The sequence below is a fragment of the Pipistrellus hanaki genome (genome assembly GCF_964339955.1).
Source record: "Pipistrellus hanaki genome assembly, chromosome: 4".
NCBI lineage: Eukaryota > Metazoa > Chordata > Mammalia > Chiroptera > Vespertilionidae > Pipistrellus > Pipistrellus hanaki.
Genome location: NC_140506.1, coordinates 99374578 through 99402559, shown reverse-complemented (window position 1 = coordinate 99402559; position 27982 = coordinate 99374578). Strand labels below are relative to the sequence as shown.

General features: G+C 49.9%; 1 protein-coding gene and 1 pseudogene across 3 annotated transcripts; one reads left to right on the top strand and one right to left on the bottom strand.

Annotated features, from left to right (window-relative positions):
* Positions 1-53: 53 nt before the first annotated feature.
* On the top strand, positions 54-3535 carry LOC311621773 (protein INCA1-like; annotated as a pseudogene). Its single transcript has 2 exons — positions 54-70; positions 2890-3535. The product of its transcript is annotated as a protein INCA1-like (transcript).
* A 1910-nt stretch (positions 3536-5445) lies between these two features.
* EARS2 (glutamyl-tRNA synthetase 2, mitochondrial) lies at positions 5446-27843 on the bottom strand. Of its 2 annotated transcripts, none has more exons than XM_084882739.1 (10): positions 27597-27843; positions 25150-25305; positions 22641-22830; positions 20262-20734; positions 19407-19515; positions 15854-16007; positions 15617-15747; positions 10958-11093; positions 7170-10511; positions 5446-6862 (listed from the first exon to the last, which is right to left on the bottom strand). In XM_084882739.1, exons 1-9 carry the CDS (start codon positions 27748-27750, stop codon positions 10428-10430), a joined length of 1587 nt encoding a protein of 528 aa, XP_084738865.1. In that variant the 5' UTR covers positions 27751-27843; the 3' UTR covers positions 5446-6862; positions 7170-10427. The 2 variants fall into 2 exon arrangements, with proteins under 2 accessions (XP_084738865.1, XP_084738866.1); XM_084882740.1 differs by lacking the exon at positions 27597-27843 and adding an exon at positions 26043-26313.
* Between the last annotated feature and the right edge of the window lie 139 nt (positions 27844-27982).

Sequence of the window (27982 nt, the reverse complement as noted above, 5' to 3'; positions counted from 1 at the left end):
ACCCAGGAGGGAAGGCATTGCCGGGACACCAGGCAAGGAAGGATGGGCTAACGATGTCTCTGTGTGGAATGTGAGTGGGAACTTTAAATGGAAGCCTCTACTCTACCACTCTGAAAACCGGTGAGTTTTCAAGAAAATGGATGTCATGAAAAACAAGGGAATGTGATGTAGAGGGCTAACAGCAAAGCTTGGTAGCCAGCAATTTTTAATTGAGTGGATTCATGAAGTGTTTGCTCCAAGTGTGAAGCAATACCTCCAGTAAACACAATTGCCACTCAGGGCACTTCTTGTCATAGGCAAGGTCCTGCCCACCCTCCAGGCTGGGAGCAGAGCTAGTGGAGGAGCAAGCCACAGCTAGGTCCTGGAGCCTAACAACTCCTCCCATCCTGTGAGGCACTGCCAGTGTGGCCTGGGCTCAAAGACCTTGAGGAAGGGCTGATGCACAAATTAATACACAAGAAATATAGGGGGGAAACCAAGATGGTGGCATAGTTAAACAACTAATCTGCCGCCTCACACAATTTCAAAACTATAACTAAAAGACAAAATGTCTATCACCCAGAACCACGGGAAAGCTGGCTGAAAGAGAAAGGAGCATAAACGCTGAAAAGCTGAAAAGCCTAGGTACATCAGGATTATGGGGGTACCAGAATAAGAGAGAGAGCAAGACACTGAAAACCTATTTGACGAAATAATGACAGAAAACTTCCCTCACCTGGTGAAAGAAATAGACTTACAAGTCCAGGAAGCACAGAGAACCCCAAACAAAAGGAATCCAAAGAGGACCACACCAAGACACATCATAATTAAAATGCCAAGAGCAAAAGACAAAGAGAGAATATTAAAAGCAGCAAGAGAAAAACAGTTACCTACAAGGAGCACCCATAGGATTGTCAGCTGATTTCTCAACAGAAACTATGCAGGCCAGACGGGAGTGGCAAGAAATATTCAAAGTGATGAATAGCAAGAACCTACAACCAAGATTACTCTACCCAGCAAAGTTATCATTCAGAATTGGAGGATAAAGAGCTTCACAGATCAGAAAAAGCTAAAGGAGTACATCACCATAAAACCAGTATTATATGCAATGCTAAAAGGTGTTCTTTAAAAAGAAGAAAAAGAAGAAAAAAGTAAAGATAAAAATTATGAACAACAAATACATATCTATCAACAAGTGAATCTAAAAGTCAAGTGAACTAAAAATCTGAGGAACAGAATAAACTTGTGAATATAATAGAATCAGGGGCATAGAATGGGAGGGGATTGATAATTCTCAGGGGGAAAGGGGTGTCTGTGGGGGGGGGTATGGGAAGAGACTGGACAAAAATCATATACCTATGGATGAGGACAGCAGGTGGGGAGGTGAAGGAAAGGGCAGAGGGTTGAGTGGGGACCAGGTGGAGGGGAGCTATGGATGGGGGGAGGAGAAACAATTGTAATAATCTGAACAATAAAGATTTACTAAAGAAAGAAATAAAGAAATAAAGAAAGAAAGAAAGAAAGAAAGAAAGAGAAAGAAAGAACCCCTGAGATGCTCTTCAGAAAGAAAGAAAGAAAGAAAGAAAGAAAGAGAGAGAGAGAGAGAGAGAGAGAGAGAGAGAGAGAGAGAGAGAGAAAGAAAGAAAGAAAGAAAGAAAGAAAGAAAGAAAGAAAGAAAGAAAGAAAGAAAGAAAGAAAGAAAGAAAGAAATATAAATTTGGAAATAATAGGGGAAGCCAGTTGGGACAAGGTACCAAGTTCCACTGAGTCTCCATTCCCATCTGCTTTTATTTACTAGAATACACAGTTGCCTTTTAGGAATGCAAATAGACATGTCAATGGTGATGTTTGACAAACAGTAAAGAGATCACCAGGTTTGGGCTATTGAGTCAGCAGCAGGTAATAGCAATGCAGACATTCAGCCTTCTGAATATCAAAAGTCCCATTCAGCCTTCTGACCAGACTCCTCGCATTCTTGGCTTCTGGCACCATCCAGGTCACTTCTAACTTGAAGGAGCTCTATATAAAGGCCCAGTTTCAGAGGTGTTTTGAGGTGACCTGACACCGATTTAACCCTCAGGGTTAAATATCCTCACAGGGTTTTACTATCCTCACTTGCTCAAGGCTCATAGACAGCATGGGGAGCGTCTTCCAGGAACAGCAACCAGCCTGGGAGACACTGTGGCCTGAGTCTGTTGCTCAATGTGAGTGTGAGTCTGTGAGGGTAGCCTCTGTCTCTGGGCAAGTCCATGGCTTAGAGTGGATGGGGATGGGGAGGAGGAGGTGGGGACACAGCACTGAGCTGACCATCCAAGCTCTGGGACCTTCAGAGAAGCAGCCACAGTCTCTTCAGAGGAGGGAAGGGAAGATGTTCCTACTCTACTCATCAGGGACATGCATGAGGGAGAGAGAGCAGTTTCATCCCCTGACAAAGAAGTAGAAAACTGGGCAATAGATAAACTTGTTCAATGACAAGGAGTGTTTCACTTCAGGCAAGTATTAAAATGAACATCATTAGGTAGGTATTTAATGGGACAGAGACTCACTGAGCCTGAAGCAAGTCTTAACCGTATAGTCTTTAGAGTAAGATAGACAAGTGTACAAACACACTATATAATTCCATATACTAGTAGTGATGAGTATCAGAAGAACATAATAAAGCAGTAAAAGGCAATATGAGTGAGATTCCAAATTGGGATATAGAAAAGTGATCATTTTCTGGGAAGGGTATTTTCTGAAACAGAATACAGTAAACCCTTGATTTAACATGATTTGAACTTAATGGACAAAAGTTCAGGTCCATATGTCATATGTGAAAATGAAAACCTTGTTAATTTAAAAACGCTTTTAGAGGGGGTGAGTAGATATAAGGGCAGAGCCAGACTCTAGCCTCCCTTGTCCTCACCTCAGGTGTTCCAGGGTGGTCAGCCGATCTTCACCCCCAAGCTTGCCTTCCCAGAGCCTCAGGCTGACACCCCAGCATTATGGAGACATCTCTGGGACAACCTTAGTCAAAGGCCCAGCTCCACCTGGATGGAGAACAGTGCACCCCACCCCTGCTGGGAGCCACTGGATCTTCCCAGCCTGGTGTGTACGGCCCAGAGGGGCTCCAACCCCTGAGATGCTCTTCAGAAGAAAGAGGAGGAGGTCGTATTTGGCAGGAATGCAGGGACGTGGGGGCATCCCAGCTGAGTAAGGGCTGTCTCACTTACCACCTGGAGGATCTAAGGAGGCGACAGAGAATCATCAATGAGCTAAAGAAGGCCCAGTGGAGCAGCTCTGGCGCTGCAGCCGAGCCCCAGTGCCTGGCGAGGCGAGCTGTGGGTTCCCCAGCACCAGTGAACGCCCTGATCTGGAAGAGGAGGGGGCAGCCTTCCCACAGGAAGACATGTCCTCCCTTCTGGCAGGGCCCAGCGCTTTGGTCTCCCTGGAGTCCCCTGTCCAGGAAGGATCTTTCCTCTCCAGGCAGCTGAGCTCTCTGACCCCCCGCAGCGTGTTCAGCGCCAGTAGGAACCCCCTTTCCAGTACCTGGGGGATGGAGCTGCCCGGGGAATAAGGAAGAACCACTATGAAGGCTCCGCAGACTAAAGAGGCCCATGGATGGTAGAGAAACTATCCTGCCTATCCAACAGGCTAGCGCTGCCTCAGGGACCCAAGCCGCCTCCTCGTTGCTGGAATCACCCCCGTCTTTAGTCCTTAGCCTCTCGCAGCTTCCCCTCCCATCTCTGCACTAACAGCCCCCCGGCCTCCCGTCTCAGCCCCCCCCTCAGGAGCTCCCAGGCCGGTGGGAGCCTCGCTCGCTGCATCATTCTTTTCCCCGGTCTTTCATTAAAAGGAAAACACGTTGGAAAAAAATACAAAACAAACAAAAAAAACAAAACGCTTTTAGAAAGATGTGCTTATAATTAAACAGGTTTTTTTTGTTATTCAGGTGGGTATTTTGTGTGTGTGTGTGTGTGTGTGTGTGTGTGTGTGTGTGTTAATCTTCACCCGAGGATATATTCCCCATTTATTTTTATTTTTTTATTATTTTTTCCCCCATTGATTTTTAGAGAGTAGAAGGGAGAGGGAGAAACAGAGAGAGAAATATTGATGTGAGAGAGACATGATTGATTGGTTGCCTCCCACACACAGGGATGGAGCCTGCAACTGAGGTATGCCCCCTTTAACAGAATCAAAGCCAGGACCCTTCAGGCTGCGGCTGACCCTTTAACCGCTGAGCAAACTGACAAAGGCTCATTGTTACTTTTTTGTTTGTTTCCTCTTTGGGACCCACAGCACATGCCAACCATCACTGTTACTTTTTAATAAATTTTAGCGGATAGGCCACATTGGAAAAAACACTATAGCAATTTCACTGACATAAATATTGCATATCTACAAATATAGTCTATACTAGTGGCCCAGTGCATGAAATTCCTGCACCCTCCCCAATCTGGGACCCCTCAAAGGATGTCCTATTGCCGGTTTACAGGGATCAGGCCTAAACTGGCAGTCATACATCCCTCTCACAATCTGGGACTGCTGGCTCCAGCTGCTCACCTGCCTGCCTGGTTGCCCCTAACCACAATGCCTGCCAGCCTGCTTGCCCCCAACTACCCCTGCTGGCCTGCTCACCCCCATCTTTCCTCCCCACTGGCCTGCTCATCCCCAACTGCACTTCCTGCTGTCCTTATCACTTCCAACTGACCCCCACTGATGGCATGCTCACCCCCAAATGGCCCCCCTGCTGGCCTTACTCCCAACGGCCCCTGCTGTCCCATCCTGGCCTGATCACCCTTCCCCCCCAGCCACCCAAGATCTCAGCCCCTCCTTTTTTTTTTTTTTTTTTTTCCCCCAGCACCTTCTTGAGTGGAGGCCAGGGCCAGCTGGAAGCAAGTATCTAGGAATTATTTATCTTCTATAATTGAAACTTTGTAGCCTCGAGCAGAGGACAGGGCCAGCCAGGGCAGGTGGGAAGCTTGTCTTCCATTGCTGGGGCAATCCAAGCCTCCTGCTTGCTCCAGCTCCATGGCCGGCCACCATCTTGGTTGGGTTAATTTGCACACTTGCTCCTGATTGGCTGGTAGGCATGGTTTGGTATAACAGAGTGATGGTTAATTTGCATGTTTCTTTCATTAGTGTATATTTAAATCTAAGAGTCACCTCTTGTAAACAATGTTCAGTGAATGATTAGCATGTGACAATACTGCATAACACGTGGTAATTGGTTCTGTTGTCCCCTGGCATGACTTTCAGCAGCATTTTTTTTTTAAATATATTTTTTTATTGATTTTTTACAGAGAGTAAGGGAGAGAGATAGAGCTAGAAACATCGATGAGACGACCAGCTGCCTCTTGCACACCCCCTACCGGGGATGTGCCTGCAACCAAGGTACATGCCCTTGACCGGAATGGAACCCGGGACCTTTCAGTCCGCAGACCAACGCTCTACCACTGAGCCAAACCGGCTTCGGCGACTTTCAGCAGCATTTTAAAAAATATATTTTATTGATTTTTTTATAGAGAGGGAGAGAAATAGAGAGTTAGGAACATTGATGAGAGAGAAACATTGATCAGTTGCCTCCTGCACACCTCCTACTGGGGATGTGCCAGCAACCAAGGTACATGCCCTTGACCAGAATGGAACCCAGGACCCTTCAGTCCACATGCCAATGCTCTATCCACTGAGTCAAACCGGTGAGGGCTCAGTAGCATTTTTAACACAAGCTGGCCCATGTTCCCTCATACAATGCGCATCTCTTTGTTTACTCATGGTGTCTGGTGAAAATACATATTTAGACCTATTCGGAATAAATTTAAAATTATGTATAGCAGTAGTACAAAGTGAAATTAAACTTTTCATACATACACAAACATGTCTACATAAATAAAAACAGGTAAACTATTAATATTTTGTGAATCTTTTAGCATACACATGTGGAAAACCTACTTTATTATAGAACAGCCTTTTGGCTTTAACACCCACCCCCTCACCTGAATTAATCTCTTATATTGAGGTTTTACTGTACTCTCGGGGGAACGAACCACTGTCCCACTCATTACAGTAGGTCCCCACAGCCTTGAACTTATTACATGCCTGTCCCACTGGCCAGTGATTGGACCAGGATTAGACAGCGGGCCCACTCTAGGCCAATCAGAGCCTCTCCCGGGAACTTGGAAATAGAATACTAGTATTTAACTGGCAATGCAGAAAAGAGAAGAGTTCGCTTTAGGGCTGGGGCAGTTGTTGGCGAAGTGGAGAGGGGGGGGGGGGGAGGGAGGGAGAGAGGGGGGGGGGAGAGAGAGATGCTCACAGGATGAGGGGAGCGAACACAGAGACGTTAGAAAGCTGCGGGCTCAGAGGGACAGAAGTGAGTGCCTTGGATCCGAGAGATTCCAGCCTCCTGTGAGGTGCAGCTAGAAGTCCTGGCTGTGGACCCAGGAGACTCCTATATCTTCCAATGAATTGTGTTTCTAGGCCTTGCAACCAAGATGACCATTTCTAAGAATGAAAATACCAGTGATGACAATGATGGCAACAGACAGTTGTTAGTGCCAGGCACAGTTTTCAGAATTTTACTTCCACATACTTCCATCCTTACACCTCTTTGAGTCAGGTACCACTGTTATCCCCATTTTATAGGTGAGGAAACTGAGGTACAGAAGTCACAGTAATAAATGATAGGACTGGGCTTTTTTTTTTAAGATATATTTTTAAAAAGATTCATTTTTAGAAAGGAAGGAAAACATCAACGTGAGAGCGGAACATCAGCTGCCTCATGCTTGCCCCCAACAGGGGACCAAACCCCCAACCCAGGCATTGACCTGAGTTGGAATCAAACCAGCAGCAACCTTTTGGTGAACAGGATGACCCCATCCTGGCCAGGACTTAGTCCAGGTGTCTGTCTAGGCCAGTGTTTCCCAAACTTCTCTCATGATGAGAATCACCTGGTGGAGTTGTTAAAACACAGATTCCTGAATCCCAACTAAGAAGTGCTAAACTAGAATTCTTGGGAACATATAGGTAAAATTGTATACTTAACTAGTGCTCTAAGACAGATGTTATATACAGAGCACTAAGTTAGGTATGCAATTTTACCTATATGTTCTCAAAAATTCTAGTTTAGCACTTCTTAGTTGGGATTCAGGAATCTGTGTTTTAACAACTCCACCAGGTGATTCTCATCATGAGAGAAGTTTGGGAAACACTGGTCTAGGCAGTGGGCCCTGCTCTTTCACTATTCTCTAGTTGGGGGGAGGGGCTTGGAGGTTATTTTAAACGTGAAATCCCACTGGTCCTGAACCAAATCCCTCGTCCAAAGGCATATGCTGCTTTTACACAACTCACGCCAACTGGGAAACCGGCAGCCCTCCATCAGCTCAGTGTTTTCATCACTCCCTGTCACTCTCACACGCCAGGACCACGAGCCAGGCGTGCGGAAGTCTCTCCCAATTGTCCTTCATGTCCCAGAAGCAGACGCTGACAACACCCAGTAGTTAAGAGCTGAGCTCAGACTGGGGGTTGTCGTAAGCCGGAGTTTAAATCCTCACTGTGCCTTAGACGTGCACTCAGAAGTTAATTACCTTTTCCTGACCCAGTTTCCCTATCTATTACAGCAGTGTTTCCCAAACTTCTCATGATGAGAATCACCTGGTGGAGTTGTTAAAACACAGATTCCTGAATCCCAACTAAGAAGTGCTAATCTAGAATTTTTGGGAACATATAGGTTAAGTATACAATTTTACCTATATGTTCCCCAAAATTCTAGTATACAACTTAAGTATATAATTTTACCTATATGTTCCCCAAAATTCTAGTTTACCACTTCTTAGTTGGGATTCAGGAATCTGTATTTTAACAACTCCACCAGGTGATTCTCATCATGAGAGAAGTTTGGGAAACACTGTATTACTCTCATGATTGTGAAGACGGGATAAAATGGTGGACTAAAGCATTTCAGCGAATTCTGAAACCTGACACGGCTGCACCTCAGGCAAGTGCACAAATCACTATTTTGTCCCCGTGTCCCTTTTGGAAAAACACTTTCCCTCGGGAACAGCTTTTCCTTCAGTGCCCAGCATCCCCCAGGGACACCTCTCCCAGCGGAGGAACAGCAGCTCTCCTCCTGGCACCCGTATCTTCGCCGCCTCACCCCAAACTGACGGGAATGCAGACAGGGAAACAAACCATAGAGCATTGCAGTCCGCGTGTCCCCATTGCAGCCAGCCTGGCGTGGCGCCTGCTCCTCACAGCCAGCCGGGCCTCCGGCTTTCCCAGACACCGTGCCTCTCCCACAGCTGAGACCCCATAGGCATAATCTCCAGGAAACCTCGTCAGGCACAGCGGGTGTCCAATGTTTGCACAGAACTTTATGATCTACTTTTCAAGACGACGAGCTGTGAAGCTCAACAAATTGTTTTTTTAAAAACATATTTTTGTTGATTTCAGAGAGGGAGAGGAAGAGACAGAAACATCGATGAGAGAATCATTGTTTGGCTACGTCCTGCACGACCCCTACCAAGAATGGAGCCCGCAGCCCAGGCATGTGCCCTGACCAGGAATGAGCTGTGACCTCCTGGTTCTTAGGTTGATGCTTAGCCACACCAGCCAGGCTCACTAAATTCTTTATCCCCTTTCCCTTCTCCTGTGGACAGGAGAGGGGAAGAGCGAACACTTGCTGGGCAACAAATTATCCTTAAACCTAGTAGCTTTATTATTGACTTATTTCAGAGGGAGAGGGAGAAAAACACCAATGTGTTACTCCAGCCGTGCACCCACTGTTGCTTCCTGCACGTGTCCTGAGCAGAGACTGAACCTGCAACCTTGGTGCATCAGGATGGTGCTCTGACCAATTGAGCCAGCCAGCAGGGCAAAACCTAGTGGCTGCAGACAATGAACGCGATTCCCTGTCATTTGTGTGTCTGACATTTGAGAGCAGCCTTGCTTCGTGGTTGTGGTTAAGGCTCTTGCATGAAGGCTACAGTCGGTCAGAATGCGGTCACCTGAAGGCAGGGCTGGGGCTGGAAGACTGACTTCCGAGATGGGCACGAACCTGGCTGCCGGCAAGGTCTCGGTTCTTGCCTCATGAGCCTCTCCACGGGGCTGCTTGTCTTCCAGGGAAGTGGTCCCCGCAGAGTAAGGGATCCAAGAGGACAAGAAGGAAGCCATGATGCATCTCAACTCAGCCCTATTCGGGTGAACACCAAGAGGAAGCAATGACTGGGGCCTCTCAGAGGCTGGCTGGCACCGGGACACCGAGAAGCCCTGTGGGTCTCTGTACCCAGCCACGGCCTTCCCTTTGCGTTAGCTATTTCTCTTCACCCCAAGAACATCTCATTTCAGACCATAATGGTTATGAGGAGGAGGTAGATATGAATAAATGATGCAGATTAGCTGGAACCGGTTTGGCTCAGTGGAGAGCGTCGGCCTGCAGACTGAAAGGCCCCGATTCTGGTCAGGGGCGTGTACCTTGGTTGCAGGCACATCCCAGTAAGGCGTGTGCAAGGCAGCTGATTGATGTCTCTCTCCCTTCGATGTTTCTAACTCTCTATCCCTCTCCCTTCCTGTCTTTAAAAATCAATTTAAAAATATATTAAAAAATAAAAAAAGATGCATATTAGGCAGGGCGAAGGCCTGAGTTCAAGGACTATGTCTGAAGAACTGGGAAAGCAGCAGACAGTCTTTAGGGAAGGGAGGCAGGCTGCCCCAAGTCCAGGACAAAAAAAAGTGTAAGCCACAAGTGCTCCTCCCCAGCCCACCCTGACAGATGAGTCTTTGTCCCGTGATGAGCCCCGAGAAAATGACTTTCAGCTCAGCCCTGCCACTCTGAGTCCAAGCTGGGCCGAGAACTGAGTCCGGGCTGCTGCCATGCTGACATGCACTGAACTGTGTCCCCTCAAAAGTCCTAAGGCCTAAGGCCGAGACCTCCGAATGTTAACTGTATGTGCAGCTGGGCCATTAGGGTGGGTGCTAATCCCATCTGCCTGGTGTCCTAAGGCATTTGGACACCCAGAGGCACCAAGGGCACCTCAGGGCAGTGACACAGGAACAGCAGCAAGCCAAGGATAAAAGAAACCCGCCAACACCTTCCTTGTAGACCTCCACTCTCCTGGGCAGTGAGGAAATGACTTCCGTTGCTCAAGCCCCCAGCTCTGTGGCATTTGTTATGCAGCTAAGGCGGCCTACACAGGAGCCCTCCGGACAGTGCAGGAACCAGCTGGAAACCTCTGCCATGTTCTGTGGCATCGGAACCATCTACGTCCTCTGTAGATGCAGGGAGGTGAGAAGATGCTGGGCTTCCCAGCCAGCGGGCGAGGATGGGCTGCATGGAGCCACGTGTACACTGTGCGCGCAGACTCTGGTTCCTACTACAAGTTTCCGGGGGCCCCAGGACCCCTCCTCCCTCCGAAGGCAGTCTCCACACGCACAGGTTCCTAGGCCACCTCCGCCGCCCGGCACCTCTCCGGTCAGCTGGAAAGCACCTTCTGTATTCGTTCCCGCACTTCCTCTGGTCCCAAGGACACCATCATCTCAGCCACAGGCGGTCCTTGCTGAGAACAGAGAGAAAACATCGCCCATGATCGCAGGCTGCCTCAGAGACCATGCCCAGCCTTGGTCTGCAGAAGTCATACCCCAGCCAACCCCACACTGCTGCCTGTACCCCAGGGCGGTGTGCACTGCACTGTCTTTCATTTCTGAGGCCGAGGCTGCATCCCCGGAGCCCCTTCTTCCTGTACTGACATGTCTGTGACCTCCAATCAACGGCCAGCCCACGAAGGATGGCGGAAGGGAGTGTGCGTGTTTGATTTACTACTGTGTCCTCTGTACCTAGCGTAGCACTTGCACAGGAGACACTCAACAGGTGCTGTCTGGTGAGCGAGTGGGTGAGGGGAGTGCTCGTCGCTGTATGAAAGATGAGCTCAGTGCTGCTGCTGAATGTTAGCTGACTGGTAAGTGAGGGCTTCCCAGAACAGTCCAGCCCATCTGCCCACCTCACCGGCTGTCCACTGAGGGCCACGCGGAGCAGTTTCATCACGTGACTGTACTTGGTGCCGGGCAGGCCTTCGGACAGCTTCTTCAGTTCTGCATTCAGCACGTCCTGAGATAAGCTGGCACCAGGTCCTTCTAAAAGCCTAGAAGTGGGCCAGTCTATGAGGGGCCCGCAGGGGCCAATGCAAGAGAGCAGGAGGAAGAACTTCGGAAGACTATCAATCAGCGACAATATAAAGGGCACAGTCAATGTTCAGGCCAGCCTGGGGAGAGGGGGGAGGGAGGACCTACCACATCCGACCCACCCAAGCTGGAGAAGAGAAAACCACCAGGGTACCGCACAGCAGAGAATCCCAGCATGAGGGCATAACACAGGCACACGAAGAGGGTACCCAACCCAGAGGATTAACTAACGGCTGCTGCCTCTCTGCAGGTCATCTCTATGCCTCGTTTTCCCACCTGAGGGTCTGCACCTCACAGAACTATGTATGCTGTGCCTACATTAAAACAAGCAAAGCACTAAGCACAGTGCTTGAACAGTAGTAAGTACTCAAAAGTATTAGGTCTCACCTACCTTATATAATAAAAGCCTAACATGCAAATCAACTGAACGGCGGAATGACTGGTGGAACAACCAGTCACCATGACACTCATTGACCACCAGGGGCAGACACTCAACACAGGAGCTTCCCCCCCACCCCGCAGGCCCCAGGCCAGCCAAGGCGGGTGCCAGTGGGGGTTCCCCAATAACTCCACGGTAAAGGATGGGGCTAGTGAGCAGGTGGCACCATAGTGGCCAAGGTGGGTGCCATCACTATTTCGCCCCCGTCCCAAGATCACCCCATCGGTCACCCCACAGATTGGCCCTGATCACTGGCCAGGCTTAGGCACCCTACCCATGCATGAATTTTGTGCCAAAACCGGTTTGGCTCAATGGATAGAGTGTCAGCCTGAGGACTGAAAGGTCCCGTGTTCGATTCCGCGGCCTCTAGTAATGTATAAAAGTGTAAAAGACACTGACCACCAGGGGGCAGACATTCAATGCACAGGCATGGAAACATGGAACAAATTGATGGATCTCAGAGGGGCAGGGGAAGGGCAGGAAGAGATTAACCAAAGATCTTATATGCATACTAGAGGCCTGGTCCATGGATTCCTGAACCGGTGGGGTCCCTTGGCCGGGCCTGCAGGGATTGGGCTGAAGCCAGCAGTCCAACATCCCCCAAGGGGTCCCAGATTGCGAGACTCTGGTGGTCAGTGCACATCATAGCTACTGGTTGAACCGTCACTTAGAGCATGAGACGAATCCATGCACCAGGCCTCCGGTATTTCAATAAAAAGCTAGTTATTAGCCAATATTATTACACCCAAGAGCTCTGAGGCTTTGCAAAAGTATCTAAAGAAACTCAGGACTGGGTTAGATGGAGGCTGGAAGTATGGAGCCTTCTAGGAAATGATCTGAAACAGCTTCAAGACTGGGGTCAGGGAGACTGTTGGATGTAACATAGAAGAGCAGAAAGGAAGCCATCAGGGGACCGCAGCCCCACGAGGGCCCTGCCACAGCCGTCCTCTGCCCTCGATGGAAGCATGTAAGGACCCGAGCTCCAGGGGCCGGCAATCACTGCCCTCTCCCGGCAGTCCAGCCGAGATCTGCTCCCAGAACTGTGTTTGAGTTCAAGAGGAATTCCCTATTGTTAGAGCTGGCCTTGCAAAAACCTCACCCCAGCCCTGCTTTGGAGTTAGAGCAAGAGGCGGAGGCAGGGTGGGGAGTCTGTCCCGCACTGAGCAGGGACTGAGGCACATGGTCCACGATGCCCACTCCGACACCGCCTGCTCACATGGGTCCGGACAGCTCTGCCCCAGGGGCTGCTCCGTGTGCAGTGCTGCTGGCGCAGGGTACGGGTTCATAAGTGACCTGAACAAATAGCCTTTCAGCACAGACAGATCTCCTACTAACTCCAGAACCTGAGCGACTGAGTTCCAACTGGAGACAGAGTAATCATTCTTATTGCAGCATTAGCCGGGTTACGTGATGGTTGTTATTTACAAAATGGAGACAAAATATTGAAAATATAAAATGTGGGGAAAATAGACACCCTCCTCAATGTCATTGCAGGGAGCAACCTGCCCAGGAGCAGGTGAGAGGGACAGGTCCTGGGCAGCCCGCACGGCTCTCAGGACACGGGAGAGCTGGCGTGCAGCTGGGCGTGAGCACAGGAGGACTTTGAGAGATCCGGCAGCTTCTGATCATTTGTGTATCAGCTTTCCTGCCTCAAGGGGAGCACCAGAGCGCCTCTAAAAACGGTGCCTGAGGCAGGATGGGCAGTTATGACATTACTGCCAGTGAATAACCACCAACAGCCCCTAGAGTAGAATGCCCCAAATACAGAAAGCATTATTACTGATAATAGCTCTTTTGGGAACTTATCTTGGCGTTATCCTTACAAACATGTTAATGGTGTCTAGGTAAGATTACTCAGTGTGAATTGTTTTAACAGCAAAATCTGGAAGCAATCAAATGTCCACCAGGAGGAGGGTGTTAAATACATTGTGGCAAAGTGGTATAGGAATGGGGTAGGTGTAGCTGCAGGAAAGAATGGGGATGCCCTCCAAGTACTGGGCAGATCAAAATATATATTAAATAAAAGGGAAAAAAGGCACAGAATGGTGTTCTTGTATTGTACCTTTTGTGTAAAAAAAAGGGGGGGGGAAGATAAGAAGGATTATTTATTTATTTATTTATTTATTTATTAAATATATTTTATTGATTTTTTACAGAGAGGAAGAGAGAGGGACAGAGTGTTAGAAACATCAATGAGAGAATCATCTATCAGCTGCCTCTTGCATACCCCCTACTGGGGATGTGCCCACAACCAAGGTAAATGCCCTTGACCGGAATCAAACATGGGACCTTTCAGTCCACAGGCCGACGCTCTATCCACTGAGCCAAACCGATTCGGCAGAAGGATTATTTACAGACATAATTAAGAGCAGTCATAACATACAGAGGGTTTTGGAACTGGGCTAATAGGGGACAAGGATTAAAAATAGGACTCCCTGAATATATACCTTCTTATCATTTCTAGGTTTTAAATCCAGGCTTAAGAGGTTTGAATGTATTAATAACCAAAATATTAAATTAAAAAATTAAAAAATTATAGGACTAAAGTTGTATATACATATCCTTGAATATAGACAATTCACAAAGGAAACTGCTAAGAGTGGCTGCCTTTCTGTCAGGGGCTAGAGTAGGGAGGGAAGACTTAGTTTTGCTATAAACCCTCTTGTACCATTTGTATGTTTCTAAAATTTTTTTTAAATTTATTGATGTGAGAGAGATTGATTGATTGATTTAATTGTTCCACTTATTTCTGTATTCATTGGTTGATTCCTACATGTGCACTGACCAGGGATGGAACCCTCAACCTTGGGGCACTGGGAAGATGATCCAACCAATTGAGCTACCTGGCCAGGGATATACATTTATATTTCTTGTCACATGCTTGTATTCTTTTTTGTTGTTGTTAATACTCACTTGAAGATATTTTTTCATTGATTTTTTCAGAGAGTGGGAGGGGGAAGAGGAAGAGAGACAGAGAGAGAGAAACATCGATGTGAGAGAGACTCATTGACTAGCTGTCTCCTGAACACAATCAATCAGGGCCAGAGAACCTGCAACCCAAGTACCTGCCCTTCCCTGAGAATCGAGCCCATGGCCCTTGGTGTGCACACCGACTCTCTAACCACTGAGTACCCCGGCTGGGCTAGCTGTATCATTTTAGACAAGTTACTTTTTTCGCTTTTATATGTGGTAACAAAATTTTTAGCTAGGCACATGGCTGACAAGTAAAAAAAGTACATTTTCTAGGCTTCCTTAGGCCTGGTATGGCCCTAAGACAAGAGTTCCAGCTAGCGGGACAGTTTTTAAGTCAAGTCCTTAAGGGGGAGAGATGTCCTGTCTGCCTCCTCTTTTCCTTCTTTCTCCTCTGGCTGAATTCTCGATGGTCCATGAGCCACCATGGACCACAGGGACAAGAACAAACTCTAGGGATGGCAGGACCCTGGAGACAAGGAGGAAAGCTGTCCGCCCTGGACTGTGAGGTAAGGAGAAGTACACTCGTAGCGGAGAGAAACCTGTTCTCCCTCTACCGGAGCAGCCAACATGGAGGAGTGTGGGCAGAATAAGACAGAGAAATGGCCGTGGTGATATATTTTTGGGCCACACATTAGCTTCAAATCAGCCCTTGTCTGACCACACAATTTCACAGACCAGTCCTCCTCCATGGCTGTTGTCTGCTCTCCTCATCGGAAGTGTGCTGATACTGTTACAGTAAACAACCTTTCAGCTGAGGAAACGATGCTCACACAGGTGCAGTAACGTGGCCAAAGTGAGGCCATCTGGGCAGGTGAGCTACCTGGGTGAGTAACAGGTGGAGCAGAATGGAACCCAGTGGGTCCAACCCGGAACCTGAATGCATCATCTCTTCCGGGAGAGCCTGGGCTCCTCTGGGCTCCCCTCCTACCAGCGTGTTGGTGAGCACCCCCAAACCTCTCACTGGCCACAGGTTGTGCTGCGAGCCCAAACGCCCAGCCCTGGGGTAAAGGGGACCAAGCGGGGGAGGGGGAAGAGGGTACAGAACCTTGAGCTTGGCCTGCGGGAACTCACCTCAGCACGCGCTTGGCAATCACATCCACCTGCTCTGAGATGGCATCCAGCTGCGTTCGACCCACAGCAGGGCGAGTCCACAGGAAGGAGTGTGCCGGGGAGACCAAATCCTGCAAGCGGCAAATGTGACCCTGGAGAAAGAGGCAGCCGTTCAGTGCGCTGGGGACAGGGCTGACAGGCTGGAAGGGGGGATGGAGAGCCTCCACGCCCTCGGTCTCCCGGAGCTCCCAGCCCCACCTGTCTCAGCAGGAGGATCCTCTCCACATTGGCTGGGTCCAGGACAGCCCTGTCTGGCAGTTGGCTTCCAAATGCCTCCTCCACGAGCAGCTGCAGCTTCCCCACCAGCTGGCGCCTCTGGGTCTCATCGCTCACCAGCCGACAAAGGTGCAGCCTGGAGGAAAGCCAAAGGAGTTCTCCACACTTACAGCAGGCAAGGGACCTGGCCGAGTCTGAAACAGGTAGCTTGGGGGCCCAAACAACACGGAGACATGCTGCTTCTAAAATAGTAGCTAACATGCCCTGGCCAGTTTGGCCTGCGGACTGAAGGGTCCTGGGTTTGATTCTGGCCAAGGGCACATACCTTGGTTGCAGGCATGATCTCCAGCCCTGGTCAGGGCACGCCTGGGAGGCAATCAATCAATGTGTCTTTCTCTCTCTCTTTCTGTCTCTCCCCATCCCTCCCACTCTCCATTCTAAAACAAGAACAAAAACAAAAAACAAAGGAAAAATATCCTCAGGTGAGGATTAACAACAATCTGTGACCAAGGACCAGTAGCTATAAAGCTCACTGACCACCAGGCAGCAGATGTTCAATGTTGGAGCTGCCCCCTGGTGGTCAGTGCGCTTCCACAGCCAATCTCCTGCATATCCTACCCCTGGCTGGCTGGCCAGATCAGCTTGATTGGGACTGGGTAGATGGGACCTGATTGGTCCTGATTGCCAGCCAGGCCGAGATACCACACCCATGCACAAATTTGTGTGCCGGACCTCTAGTAAATATCTAACATTTTAAAACTAGAAAGAAATCACACAAAAATAAGATATTTCTCATACATGAAACCGGTTTGGCTCAGTGGATAGTGTCAGCCTGTGGACTGAAAGGTCCTGGGTTCGATTCCAGTCAAGGGCATGTACCTTGGTTGCGGGCACATCCCCAGTAGGGGGTGTGCAAGAGGCAGCTGATCGATGATTCTCTCTCACTGATGTTTCTAACTCTCTGTCCCTCCTTTTTCCTCTCTGTAAAAAAATCAATAAAATATATTAAAAAAAAAAAAAAAGAAGATATTTCTTGCCTTGGCTGGGTAGTTCAGTTGGTTATAGCTTCATCCCAATATGCCAGCCAAGGTTTCAGGTTCAATCTCTGGTCAGGCACATAAAAGAATCAACCAAAGAATGCATAAATAAGTGGGAAAACAAATTGACGTTTCTCTCTCTCCCCCTCTAAAAAGAAAAAAATCGATCATTCAATAGAAGAAAAGATTTCCGACATCCCTGTGCCCCCTGCTTCAGTTGGCTTGAGCAGAGTAGAGGCTGCCCAGTTAACAGAGATTTCTGGTTTGCAGTCTTGGGCACTCACACAATGAGGGCCCAAGGAGAGCCAATGCCTCAGTGCTCCAGGGAAGGTGGCAAGGATTCGCTGCAATCTTCCTGCTGTGTGCCACCCAGGCCCTTAGACTGGGACGTCAGCAGTGATGGGAAGGGTAACTGTATCTGAAGATTTTTTAGTGTAGCACCCTTGACACAGTGTTGGTGGGTGACATGAGACAGTGCTCCTCAGTGTTAGCAGGTGGCATGAGAGACAGTGCTCCTCAGTGTTGTTGGGTGACATGAGAGACAGTGCTCCTCGGTGTTGGCGGGTGACAAGAGAGACAGTGCTGCTCGGTGTTGGCGGGTGACATGAGACAGTGCTCCTCAGTATTGGTGGGTGACATGAGAGACAGTGCTCCTCGGTGTTGGTGGGTGATATGAGACAGTGGTCCTCAGTGTTGTTGGGTGACATGAGAGACAGTGCTCCTCAGTGTTGTTGGGTGACATGAGACAGTGCTCCTCAGTGTTGGCGGGTGACATGAGACAGTGCTCCTCAGTGTTGGCGGGTGACATGAGACAGTGCTCCTCAGTGTTGGCGGGTGACATGAGACAGTGCTCCTCAGTGTTGGCGGGTGACATGAGACAGTGCTCCTCAGTGTTGTTGGGTGACATGAAACAGTGCTCCTCAGTGTTGGCGGGTGACATGAGACACAGTGCTCCTCAGTGTTGGCCAGGAGGTCGGGGGGGTCAGGGGGAGGGGAGATGTTCTAAAATAAAGGCTTTGGCAGCCAACAGAACCCATATGAGGGGTACACAGAAATAATCCTACCTAATAAAAGAGTAATATGCAAATTAACTATCACTGGGCTCCACAAATCACACCCACCAGCCAATCAGAGTGAGTATGCAAATTAATCCAACCAAGATGGCTACAGCCACAGAGAGCAGGAAAGAGGCATTTCCTCGGCAACGGAGGAAGCCAAGCTTTCCACCTGTCCTTGCCGGCCTAAGCCTCCACTCAAGGCTACAAAGTTTAATTATAGAAGGTAAACAAATTCCAACAGAAATGGCTGCCACCCCTGAGCAGGAGGCTTGGTTCTGCTCCAGGCTACAAAGTTTCAATTGTAGAAAGTAAATATGTCCCAGATACCAGGCCTCCACTTGGGTCGCAGGGGGGCATGGCCAGCCTGCAAACCACCATAGGCCCTTCGCCCAGGCCGCCCCACGCCCCAAGGGAACCCCCACCCTGATCCGGGACACCCTTCAGGGCAAACCAGCTCGCCCCCCACCTGTGCACCAGGCCTCTATCATATCCAATAAAAGAGTAATATGCAGATTGACCACCACTCCAACACACAATATGGCTGCCCCTTTGTGGTCAAAGATCCTGCCCTTATGTGGACACAAGATGGCCAGCAAGGGAGGACAGTTGGGAGGGACCAGGCCTGCAAGGGAGGGTAGTTGAGAGGGACCAGGCCTGCAAGGGAGGACAGTTGAAGACGATCAACCCTGCAGGGGAGGGCAGTTAGGGGTGACCAGGCCAGCAGGGGAGGGAAGTTGGGGGCAAACAGGCTGGCAGGGGAGCAGTTAGACATCAATTAGGCTGGCATGGGAGTGATTAGGGGGTGATCAGGCTGGCAGGCAGAAGCGGTTAGGGGCAATCAGGAAGGTAGGCAGGCAAGCAGTTGGGAGCCAGCAGTCCTGGATCCCGGTGGGATCAGGCCTAAACAGGCAGTTGGACATCCCTCAAGGGGTCCCAGATTGGAGAGGGTGCAGGCTGTGTTGAGGGACAACCCCCTCCCTGCCCCTGTGCACAAATTTCATGCACCGGGCCTCTAGTGGTAACGATAAAAGAATACCTACCATTGGTCAAGCACTTTCTACGTGCTGGGGGCTGCGCAGATACTTTGATGCAATGTTGAATTTAACTCAACTCTTTTTTTCCTTCCCTCTCCCCACCTCTATTAAGGAATTACAAATATGTCCTTATCCTCCCATTGCTCCCCTCGAGTGCCTTCTCCCCCCCCCCCCAACAATTCAACTCTTAAAACAATTGCACAGGGTGGGAACTCTTTAATAGCTCTGTTATAGAGAAGAGGAAACAGAGGCCTGAAGAGGTGAGGTGACTGGTCCCACAGCACTAAACACGAGCTCATAGTCAGAATCAGGTGTATGTGACTCTGGAGCCCACAGGACCCTCTGTGAGGACCCATCATCAGCAAGAAAGCCCTTTTCCACCAGGGCTCTCTAGTTCCCCACTCACCTGTTGAATTCTGGGAGCTTCTCCAGGTCTAGCAGGGCTGAGTGGCAGGTGATCCGGGTCAGGTCAAACTGGGCTACCAGCTCTGGCAAGGTCCTGCCCATCTGGTTCTCTGCAAGTGAGGGAAGCCCAGCACTCAACTCCCTCCTCGACATTCAACTCCAAGGGAGGCTGAGTGAGCACTGGGCTCCCTATCCCTATCCCATTTTCACCGAAGGGATTCAATCTCTAGCTATTTTTACATCAAAGGTCAAAATGAACTTTCACTTGCAGAAAGGCTTGTCATTAAGGGAAAAAATGGTGTGAAAAAAATGGTTTAACCACACTCACTGCCCTCAGAGACATGAGCTGCAGGGACGGCACCCACTGTCTGGCCATCCTGAGACCCTGACCCCGCTGGTCCGGGTGGGGTCCAGCTCCAGTGCTCTGAGCTTCCGGGCAAGTCCAAGAGCAGCCAGAGTTGAGAGCGGCTGTGCGGGGCTGCTTCTCCGGAGCACAGCTGTCCCACTGGGCATTGTGGGGGCTTCAGCCGAAAATAATCTGTCTCGTCCCCTATTAGCTGGGACACTGGCAAATTCCCTAACCTCCCAATCCTCTTATAAACAGTGCAGATCATACCTCCTAAAGATATTTTAAGGATTAAACTAGGGCAAAATAAACAATAAGCAGACTATTGCCTTATTTTCAGAAATCTCCCCCACAAAGAGGTCATCCTATCCTATTTGGTGCTTCTTTAAGATTTGGGCTCTAAGTCTGAGGCAAGGACAAAGGCTTAGCTTTGAATGAACTATGGTCCTGCACCCAAGCCCTGGCGCGTCACTGCTGTGGCCCCCCAGGAGCTCTCGGGTGAGTGGATACCTGCGAACCCAGAGCCGCAGTTAGTGATGATGTCGAGCAAGGCATCTGGCAGGAAGCCGGCAGCAGCAAAACTCTCCAGGAAAATGTCCCCTTGCCTCTTGGACAGCTTACTGCCGTCCCTGTTGAGGAGCAGGGGCAGGTGGGCAAAGTGAGGTGGCGGCCAGCCCAGGGCCTGGTAGAGCAGCAGGTGCTTGGGAGTGGAGACCAGCCACTCCGAGCCACGCAGCACATGGCTGATGCCCATGTGGTGGTCATCCACCACGCAGGCCAGGTGGTACGTGGGGAAGCCATCGCTCTTCAGGATGACCGGGTCCCCCTCCACACTGGCTACTTCATGCCGACTCCAGCCATACACCAAGTCCTCGAAGGCTGGCGCCTCCTCCTGCAGGCGAAAGCGGATAGCAGGCCGGGGGTCCTTGGCCAACTTCTCAGCTACCTGCTTCTGGCTCAGGTTCCGGCACCGATTGTCATACCTGTTGGGAGGTAGAGCAGCATAGCTGCTAACAACACTGATGATCTATATCTCTGAAGACCACATGGATCTTGGTAAAAGAAAGCCCCCTTCTGTCAGTGGATAAGTTCAGTGTTTACAATGAAGAAGCAGTGCTGCAAGGGATGTCGTGAACTTATCCAAACATCCGAGCCCTTGTGCAAACAGCCCGCTGAAACTGGACTAAGTCATGAAGCCACCGCTGATGGAGTGCAGCTAGTGCAGGGCCACCAGGCAGCACTTCCTGGAAGGTCTCTAACAACACAGCGCATGTGTGCAAATGATGCCTGTCACATCATCTATCACAGCTTCCTCTTCAAAAACACGCACACATATTTTTATTGATTTCAGAGAGGAGAGGGAGAAAGAGAAACATCAATGATGAGCGAGAATCATTGATCAGCTGCCTCCTGCATGCCCCACACTGGGGATTGAGCCCACAACCCAGGCATATGCCCTGACTGGGAATCTTGCGGTGACCTCCTGGTTCCCAGGTTGATGATCAACCATTGAACCACACTGGCCAGGCACAGCTCTCTTTTTCTTAATCCTCACCCAAGGATATATTCTTATTGATTTTCAGAGAGAGAAATAGAGAGAGAGGAAGAGAGAAAAAAAAACATCAATGTAAGGGAGAAACATTGATTGATTGCCTTCCACATGTGTCCAGACTGGAATTGAACCCACAACCTAGGTATGTATCCCGATCAGGAATTGAACAGACAACCTTTTGGTGTATGCAACCAACTTGGCTAGGGCATAGCTCTCTTTTTTTTTTATAACAAATACTAGAAATGACATAAAGGTTCATTATTAAGGAATTGATTAAGTAAATTATGGTATATCCATACAATGGAATACCATGTAAGCATAAAAAAAAAACTGGCCCTGACTGGTTTGGCTCAGTGGTAGGGCATTGGCCTTCGGACTGAAGGGTCCCAGGTTCGATTCCGGTTCCGGTGAGGGCATGTGCCTTGGTTGAGGGCACATCTCCAGTGGGAGGTGTGCAGGAGGCAGCTGATCAATGTTTCTCTCTCATCAATGTTTCTGACTCTCTGTCCTTCTCTCTCTATATATAAAAAAATCAATAAAATATATTAAAAAACAAATAAACAAAAAAACCTGTGAACTAAAAAAACAAAACAAAAATTTACAAAACAAAAAAACCTGTGGACAGATACAGACTGACCCTTGAGACAAGAAGTTGCACAGTCCTCACTGTGTGCTACCATTTGAGGGGGAAAGAGAAGTAACAGGCATGTGTCAGTGTATGTACTGAATGTCTCTGCAGGAGACACGAGCAAATTCTACCTCCTGCTGTCTCTGGAGAGGACTGAGTAGGTAGAGTCAGCTTTGTGTGTGTATTTTCCTGAACATGAGAAAATCCTACTTTGTCAAAATAACAAGTAACTAAAACTACTTGATGTGTTACTCCCTAGGACCGAAAGCGGTTGGCAGCTCAGACCGGGCCCCTTTGAGCCCCACCTGCTGGTCTCTGTCCTTGCGCCGTCTCCTTCCTGTGAGCATGGGCTGGACCTGGTGACTTCCGCCTAATGCACAGGGTACAGCCAAGGCGATGAGCTGTCACTTCCTCGAAAGACTCTGGCGTCTGCCTCGCCCTCTTGCTTCTCCCTGGTCTCTCCGAGGAAAGCCCGCTGCTAAGCTGTGAGCTGCCCTATGGAGAGGCCCACGCGGCAACAGCCAGGACGCCCGGCGGTCTGCGAGCTGAGCCTTGGGGGCAACCCTGAGCTAAAGGTCCAGGTGAGCAGTGCCAGCGTCCTGACCCATAGAAACTGTGAGACCGTAAAAGTCTGGGGTAGCTTGTTCTGCAGCAATAGCTAACAAACACACCCGACTCTGGGTGGCAGCACGACAGGCTGGGCTCTCACCGGGGCGTCTGGTGGCTCCGCAGGGCCTCCTTCTTCAGCAGCTCCAGCCGCTGCGAAGAGCAGAAGCAGGGGTAAGCAGCCCCAGTCTTCAGCAGAGCTTCCGCGGCCTGGGCGTACAGCTCCAGCCGCTGGGACTGCAGGTAGGGCCCCCTGGGGCCTCCCCGATGTGGGCTCTCATCAGGGGGGATGCCTGGAGCACGGAAAGGGAGTGATCACCAATTAATAAGATGCATGCGACACTGGCTCTCAGGCACTGCTCTAGGGCCTGGCAAACAGAGTAGAACTTTTAGTCCAACAACGTGCGAGTTCAGCACTACCACGATTTCCCTTTCGCAGGTGGAAATTCGAGCACAGAGGTTCCATGCTCCACGCCACGCAGCCTGGTGGGTGAGGAGTCAGGTGGAGGCGTGCTGGCTCCACGTCCACACTCCCAACTGCACTTCCTCTCCCATCCCCTTTTCCCTGGGGAGGGGAAACTGGCCCAGGCCTGGGCCAGCTGACTCAGGAGGAAGAGCACGGCCATCACACTGGACTCTGGGCTTTGTCTGTGACAAGGATCACCAGAGTGCTAGAACCTGCCAGCCGTCTTTCTATTCTTTGATCTTCACTAAGCCTCAGAACCACCATACCAGGCAGATGTCATTATTACCCCCATTCATTAACGAGGACACTGAGGCACAGAGGGACTCTGTTAGGTTACTTGGCCAAGAATAAGGGGCACAAATGGATTCAAACCCAGGTAAGCTGGCCTAGAATACAAGCTCTTTCCACTCCCTGCACTGCCTCTTCGCATTCCCTTTTCTGAAAAGTGCAGCTGACAGCTTACTGTGCAGAGTGACTGAGAACTAAAAGCACCAGTGGGCCCTGGGCGGTATGGCTGATGTCTGGACACTCCATGCACTGAAAGGTTGCTAGTTCGATTCCCAGTCAGGGCACTTGGGCTGTGGATGTGTGCAGAAGGCAGCAGTGTCAATGTTTCTCTCTCTCCCTCTTTCTAAAAATCAATAAAAAATACTTTTTAAAAAGCATCAGTGCTCACAAAGCACACAGCCCTCTAGCAGCTGCACTATAAACCTTGGAGGAAACGTGATCTATTATCAGCCAAACCCCAGCCCAAGGTCTGGCTCCAGGTCACAGAGGACATGCTCAACTGTGAACGCTTCCAGGAGAGGGCAGAAGGGACACTGACGAGTTGAATGATAGCCATTCTGCCCTCAAAAAGCTTTCAGATGAACTCGGGGTAATCCCGCACACCCGGTGCTCACACAAATTCGGGAGGAGACGCCCGGGTTGGACACACTGGCCAGCACTGAGACCGGGGCGAGTCGCCTTTCAGAGCTCCATGTCCTCGTTCGTCAGCACCCCGCGTGCCCGTGCAGAGCCCACATGCGGCCAGCGTTCTCTCCATGGCCCGCACACCCCACTGCTCTGCCTGCTCACTGTGCTTGGGCCGCTGTGGCCTTTGGCTGCCCCTCTAGGGGACTTAGCTTCTGTGGGGCCTTCGCATCTGCAATTCGCTCTGCTTTGAACACTCTTCCCCTGGGTAACCTTGGGGCTGGCCCTCACTCTGTGCAAGTCTCTGCTCTAGCGTCACCTCCACAGCGAAGACCACCACGTCTCAATGAGCACCCCTCCCCACGGCTTCCCTAACCTGCTGCCCTTTCTTCATAGCACTCATCACCACTCAGTATCACAGGGATGAATTAATCTGTTTGCCTGTCTCCTCTACTACTGAGCACAGGGTCTCTGCTCACTGGTGGAACACTTCCTGGGTCACAGTAAGTGACCTTGTTGAATTATTCAGCTAATCTCGACCTAGTATCTGGTACAGCCCTCTACGACAAAAGACAGAAATGAAATTGGCTTCTGCCCTTTAGGAATGCTGAGATTAAAATACACATCTCAAAACAGTCTTGGTATTTTTTTCTTGGGGAGCTTAGCTAGTCATACCTGTCCCAGCAGGTAGGCAACTGTTGACCCAGGAACACCATCACATGCCTCCTTGTCCTCCTTGAACTTGGCTGTGCTCAGGATCAAACTTCCCATAAGAAAATCCACTTCAGAGGCTGATAACATTTTCTTTCATTCTTTCACTCATATAATGTGGTTCAAAGCCCTCAAAAACCTGAGCTCAGATTTCACAGTGGGAAATATTCACTGAAAAACAACAGAACCCTGGGGTTGTGTCTCCTCTCGGAAGGCAGAAGATTTGACCAGCTGGGCCGGCATCCCCACTGGGGAGAGCAGGGCTGAACTTCCGCTCACCACAGGCCCAGCTCCCCAGGCCCACCCTACACTGGGCCTATGCCTGCCTGCTCCCAGGAGGACTTGAGATCCTGGGATAAGAACAGGATCAAACAGCCTGGGGCTTTTCCTCGGGGAGCTTAAGTCTTTTCAGATGGCACTTGCCACCCCAGGCAGCACGAACGCCCCCATCTCTCCAGGAATCCCTCATTCTCTCTCCTGGGCACTGTGGGAAGGCTGCAGGTCCTTTCCCAGGCAGCCTCACCTGCCCACTCCAGCATGTCCTCGATATTGTCTGCTGCCCCAGGCACCTGGCGGGTCTGGTCCGTGTCCTCCAGCCGCAGAATGAAGCTCCCTCCGTGCTTCTTGGCAAAGAGGTAGTTGTACAAGGCAGTGCGGAGGCCACCCAGGTGCAAGAAGCCTGGCAGAAAAGGACAGTCAGACAAGTCAGGGAATGTGCTGGTGAGCCTCAGTTGAGGGGCAAGCAAGGTGTTTGTAACAGAATGTCTCAAAGAACATCAAAGACCAAGAAACCACTACCTCCGTCCCACCTCTCCAGCTAGCACCTAGACAGTCAGACCGCAGGGAGGACGGGGTGACGACTCATTTAGCCCCTCTTTCTGGAACAGGCAGACCACCCAGGTTTGGCATACCTGTCCCAGCAGGTAGGTAACTGTTGACCCAGGGAACATTTTGTAAAAAGGTTCCAACTCCCTCCAAATATCCACCACTCTACTGTGAGATCTGCCTCAAGGTCAAGTTTCACCCAAAGGAGGAGAGGCAGAGGCTGAGTCACTGAAGCCACACGTGCATTTAATTTATGCAAATTCAATGATTTGCTTGGGGAAAAATACCCCATTTAAAATACCATAAAATAATATTTTATATACACCCTCTATGCACTGTCATGACTATCCTCATTATACATTTTGAATTTTGTCTACTTGAGATTTTTACATTAAGTGCTGGCTTTACACTCAAACCAAAATTAACGTTTGAGTCCATATTTCTCTTCACCTGAGTTTAAATTCTTAAGATTTTGCTTTTCCATCCTTCTTGACTGACAACTTAAAATGAACAATTTTCCCAGGGCTGTTATTTCCTCTTAACCTGCCTGCCTAGGTTTAGCCCACCGCCCTGTCTGCACAATGAGCTCACCTGCTCCTCCAAGTTCTGGAGACAGCACAGCTCCCTTAGGGTCAGGCAGACTCATGTCAACAGATCATGTGTGACCTCCAGCTGATTATTGCAAGGCCACCATAAAACCAGTGGTCCCAAGATAGAAGACAGGTCTAGCAGTTAAAAGTGAAACCTCTTATAGGTACACAGACCTGGATTCAAATTCTGCTTCACCATTTATTAGCTGGCACCCCTTGGGCACTCGACTTAATGTGTATGAGCTCCATTTCCTCATCTATGAGAGGAATTAAAAACACAAAATAGAAACCTTCCTTATTGGGTTGCAGTGAGGCCTAAATGCTGACCAAAGAACACCCTTCACAACAAAGAAAACACTAATAACAAATTAAAATAGAGGCTACTTTATTAAGTGCTTTCTATAAGTACCAGACCTTGTTAAATGCCTGAGCAACATTATTTCAAACCCATGAGTGGGGTACTGTTTGACAGATAAAACTCAGAGCCTCTGAGTAATTTCTCTAAGTCACACAGCTCGGAAGAAGTGGCAAAGCCAAAAATTTGTACCCAATCTCAGGCTTTGGCACCCAAACCAGTGCTGGTCTTCACACTGTTGCAAGGAAGCACAGAAATTGAGAGCAAAATGCTGAGAGCAGCACTTAGAACAATTTTGTTTAATTAAAGATAAAGTAGGCTTATATTTTGTATGCTTTTTAGGTTTTCATTTTTCTAGTAATCCACTTATATGGATTTTATAAAAGTATGGGTCCATAATCCCGTCGCTCTGTGCAGATGGGATCTTGCCACAAAGGCAGCCTTGTATACTGACCCTGGCTTTCAGGAGAGGCGCGTTCATTGTGGAGAAGGCAGAAGCAGCCCCTCGAGAAAAGAGTTTTGGGAACTGGTTGGTTAATCAAGAAACAGGGCTCTAACTCAGCAGGGGCTAAAAAAAAAAAAAGAAAGCTCAGTTCTGGGAAGTAGTGGGGAGGCCCTGACAATTTCTCCACTAGGCTGTACAATGGCCCCTAACTCCCTTTGGCTTGCTTAGCTCCAACACTAACCGCAGGGCCCGTGTACCTGCAATTTCTTCTGCTCAGAAGGTTCCTCCTACATGCTACATTCCTTTCATTTGGTTATCAGCTCTAATGTCACCTCAACAAAATGTTCTTGAGCATCCTACCTGTCCTAAACTAACCCGTCACCTCTCCTGCTTCATTTCCCACATGGCACACGTGACTGCCTAAAATTACAGTATTTTTGTACACGTCTGTCGCGGGCACCAGAGCAGGGGCCCTACTTTCTATGTATCGCAGCGGAACAGAACCTCGCAGTTTGCCCTTGGTACACATTTACTGAATACGTAAAGAGACCGAAAGAGATGGGGCAATTCAATAAACACAACGAAATTCCTGCAACGCGAACAATTTCCGCTCCTGGACCTGTTCCTGGCCCTGCAAAATGGGGTCTTGCGGCCCTCGCATTCTAACTCCACCGGAAGGGGTTCGCTGGAAAGCGTTCTGGGGGCGGGCCCCGGACGATGGCTTCGGCCTGCAGCGTCACATCCCCTAAGATTACCTGTGGGGCTGGGGGCGAACCGCACTCGCACCGCAGCTCCAGAACCGGGGCCCAGGCTGGCCTCACGCCGTCCCAGGGAGCGCCCCAACACTCCCGGGGGCCTCCCTGGCCGCAGCAGCGTCCTCAAGAGCACCGCCATGTGGGTCCGACTCATCCACGTGGGCTTCTCCGAGAACCACTTCCGGGACTCCTCCCGGCCAATCCGCTTCCGCCACACTGGGCCCAACCCCGCCCCTTAAAGGCGCAGCCACTTAGCCTGCGAGCCCACGCCCCCTGCTCGGCTGCGGCCCGGCTCGGCCGCTAGAGGGCAGAGCCCCTGGAGCGGGCGACTTCCCGGGCCCTGCCCCCTCGGCCGCGGAAAGCTAAAGCGTGGCAGGGGCCGAGCC

Excerpts from the sequence above, each read along its gene's own strand:
- EARS2 (XM_084882739.1), bottom strand. The coding sequence starts at position 27,750 with ATGAGTCGGACCCACATGGCGGTGCTCTTGAGGACGCTGCTGCGGCCA. Across the intron at positions 20,735-22,640 it reads CGGAGCCACCAGACGCCCCG|GTATGACAATCGGTGCCGGA; the intron begins GTGAGAGCCCAG and ends ACCTCCCAACAG. Across the intron at positions 11,094-15,616 it reads ATTGCCAAGCGCGTGCTGAG|GCTTTTAGAAGGACCTGGTG; the intron begins GTGAGTTCCCGC and ends GCCCACTTCTAG.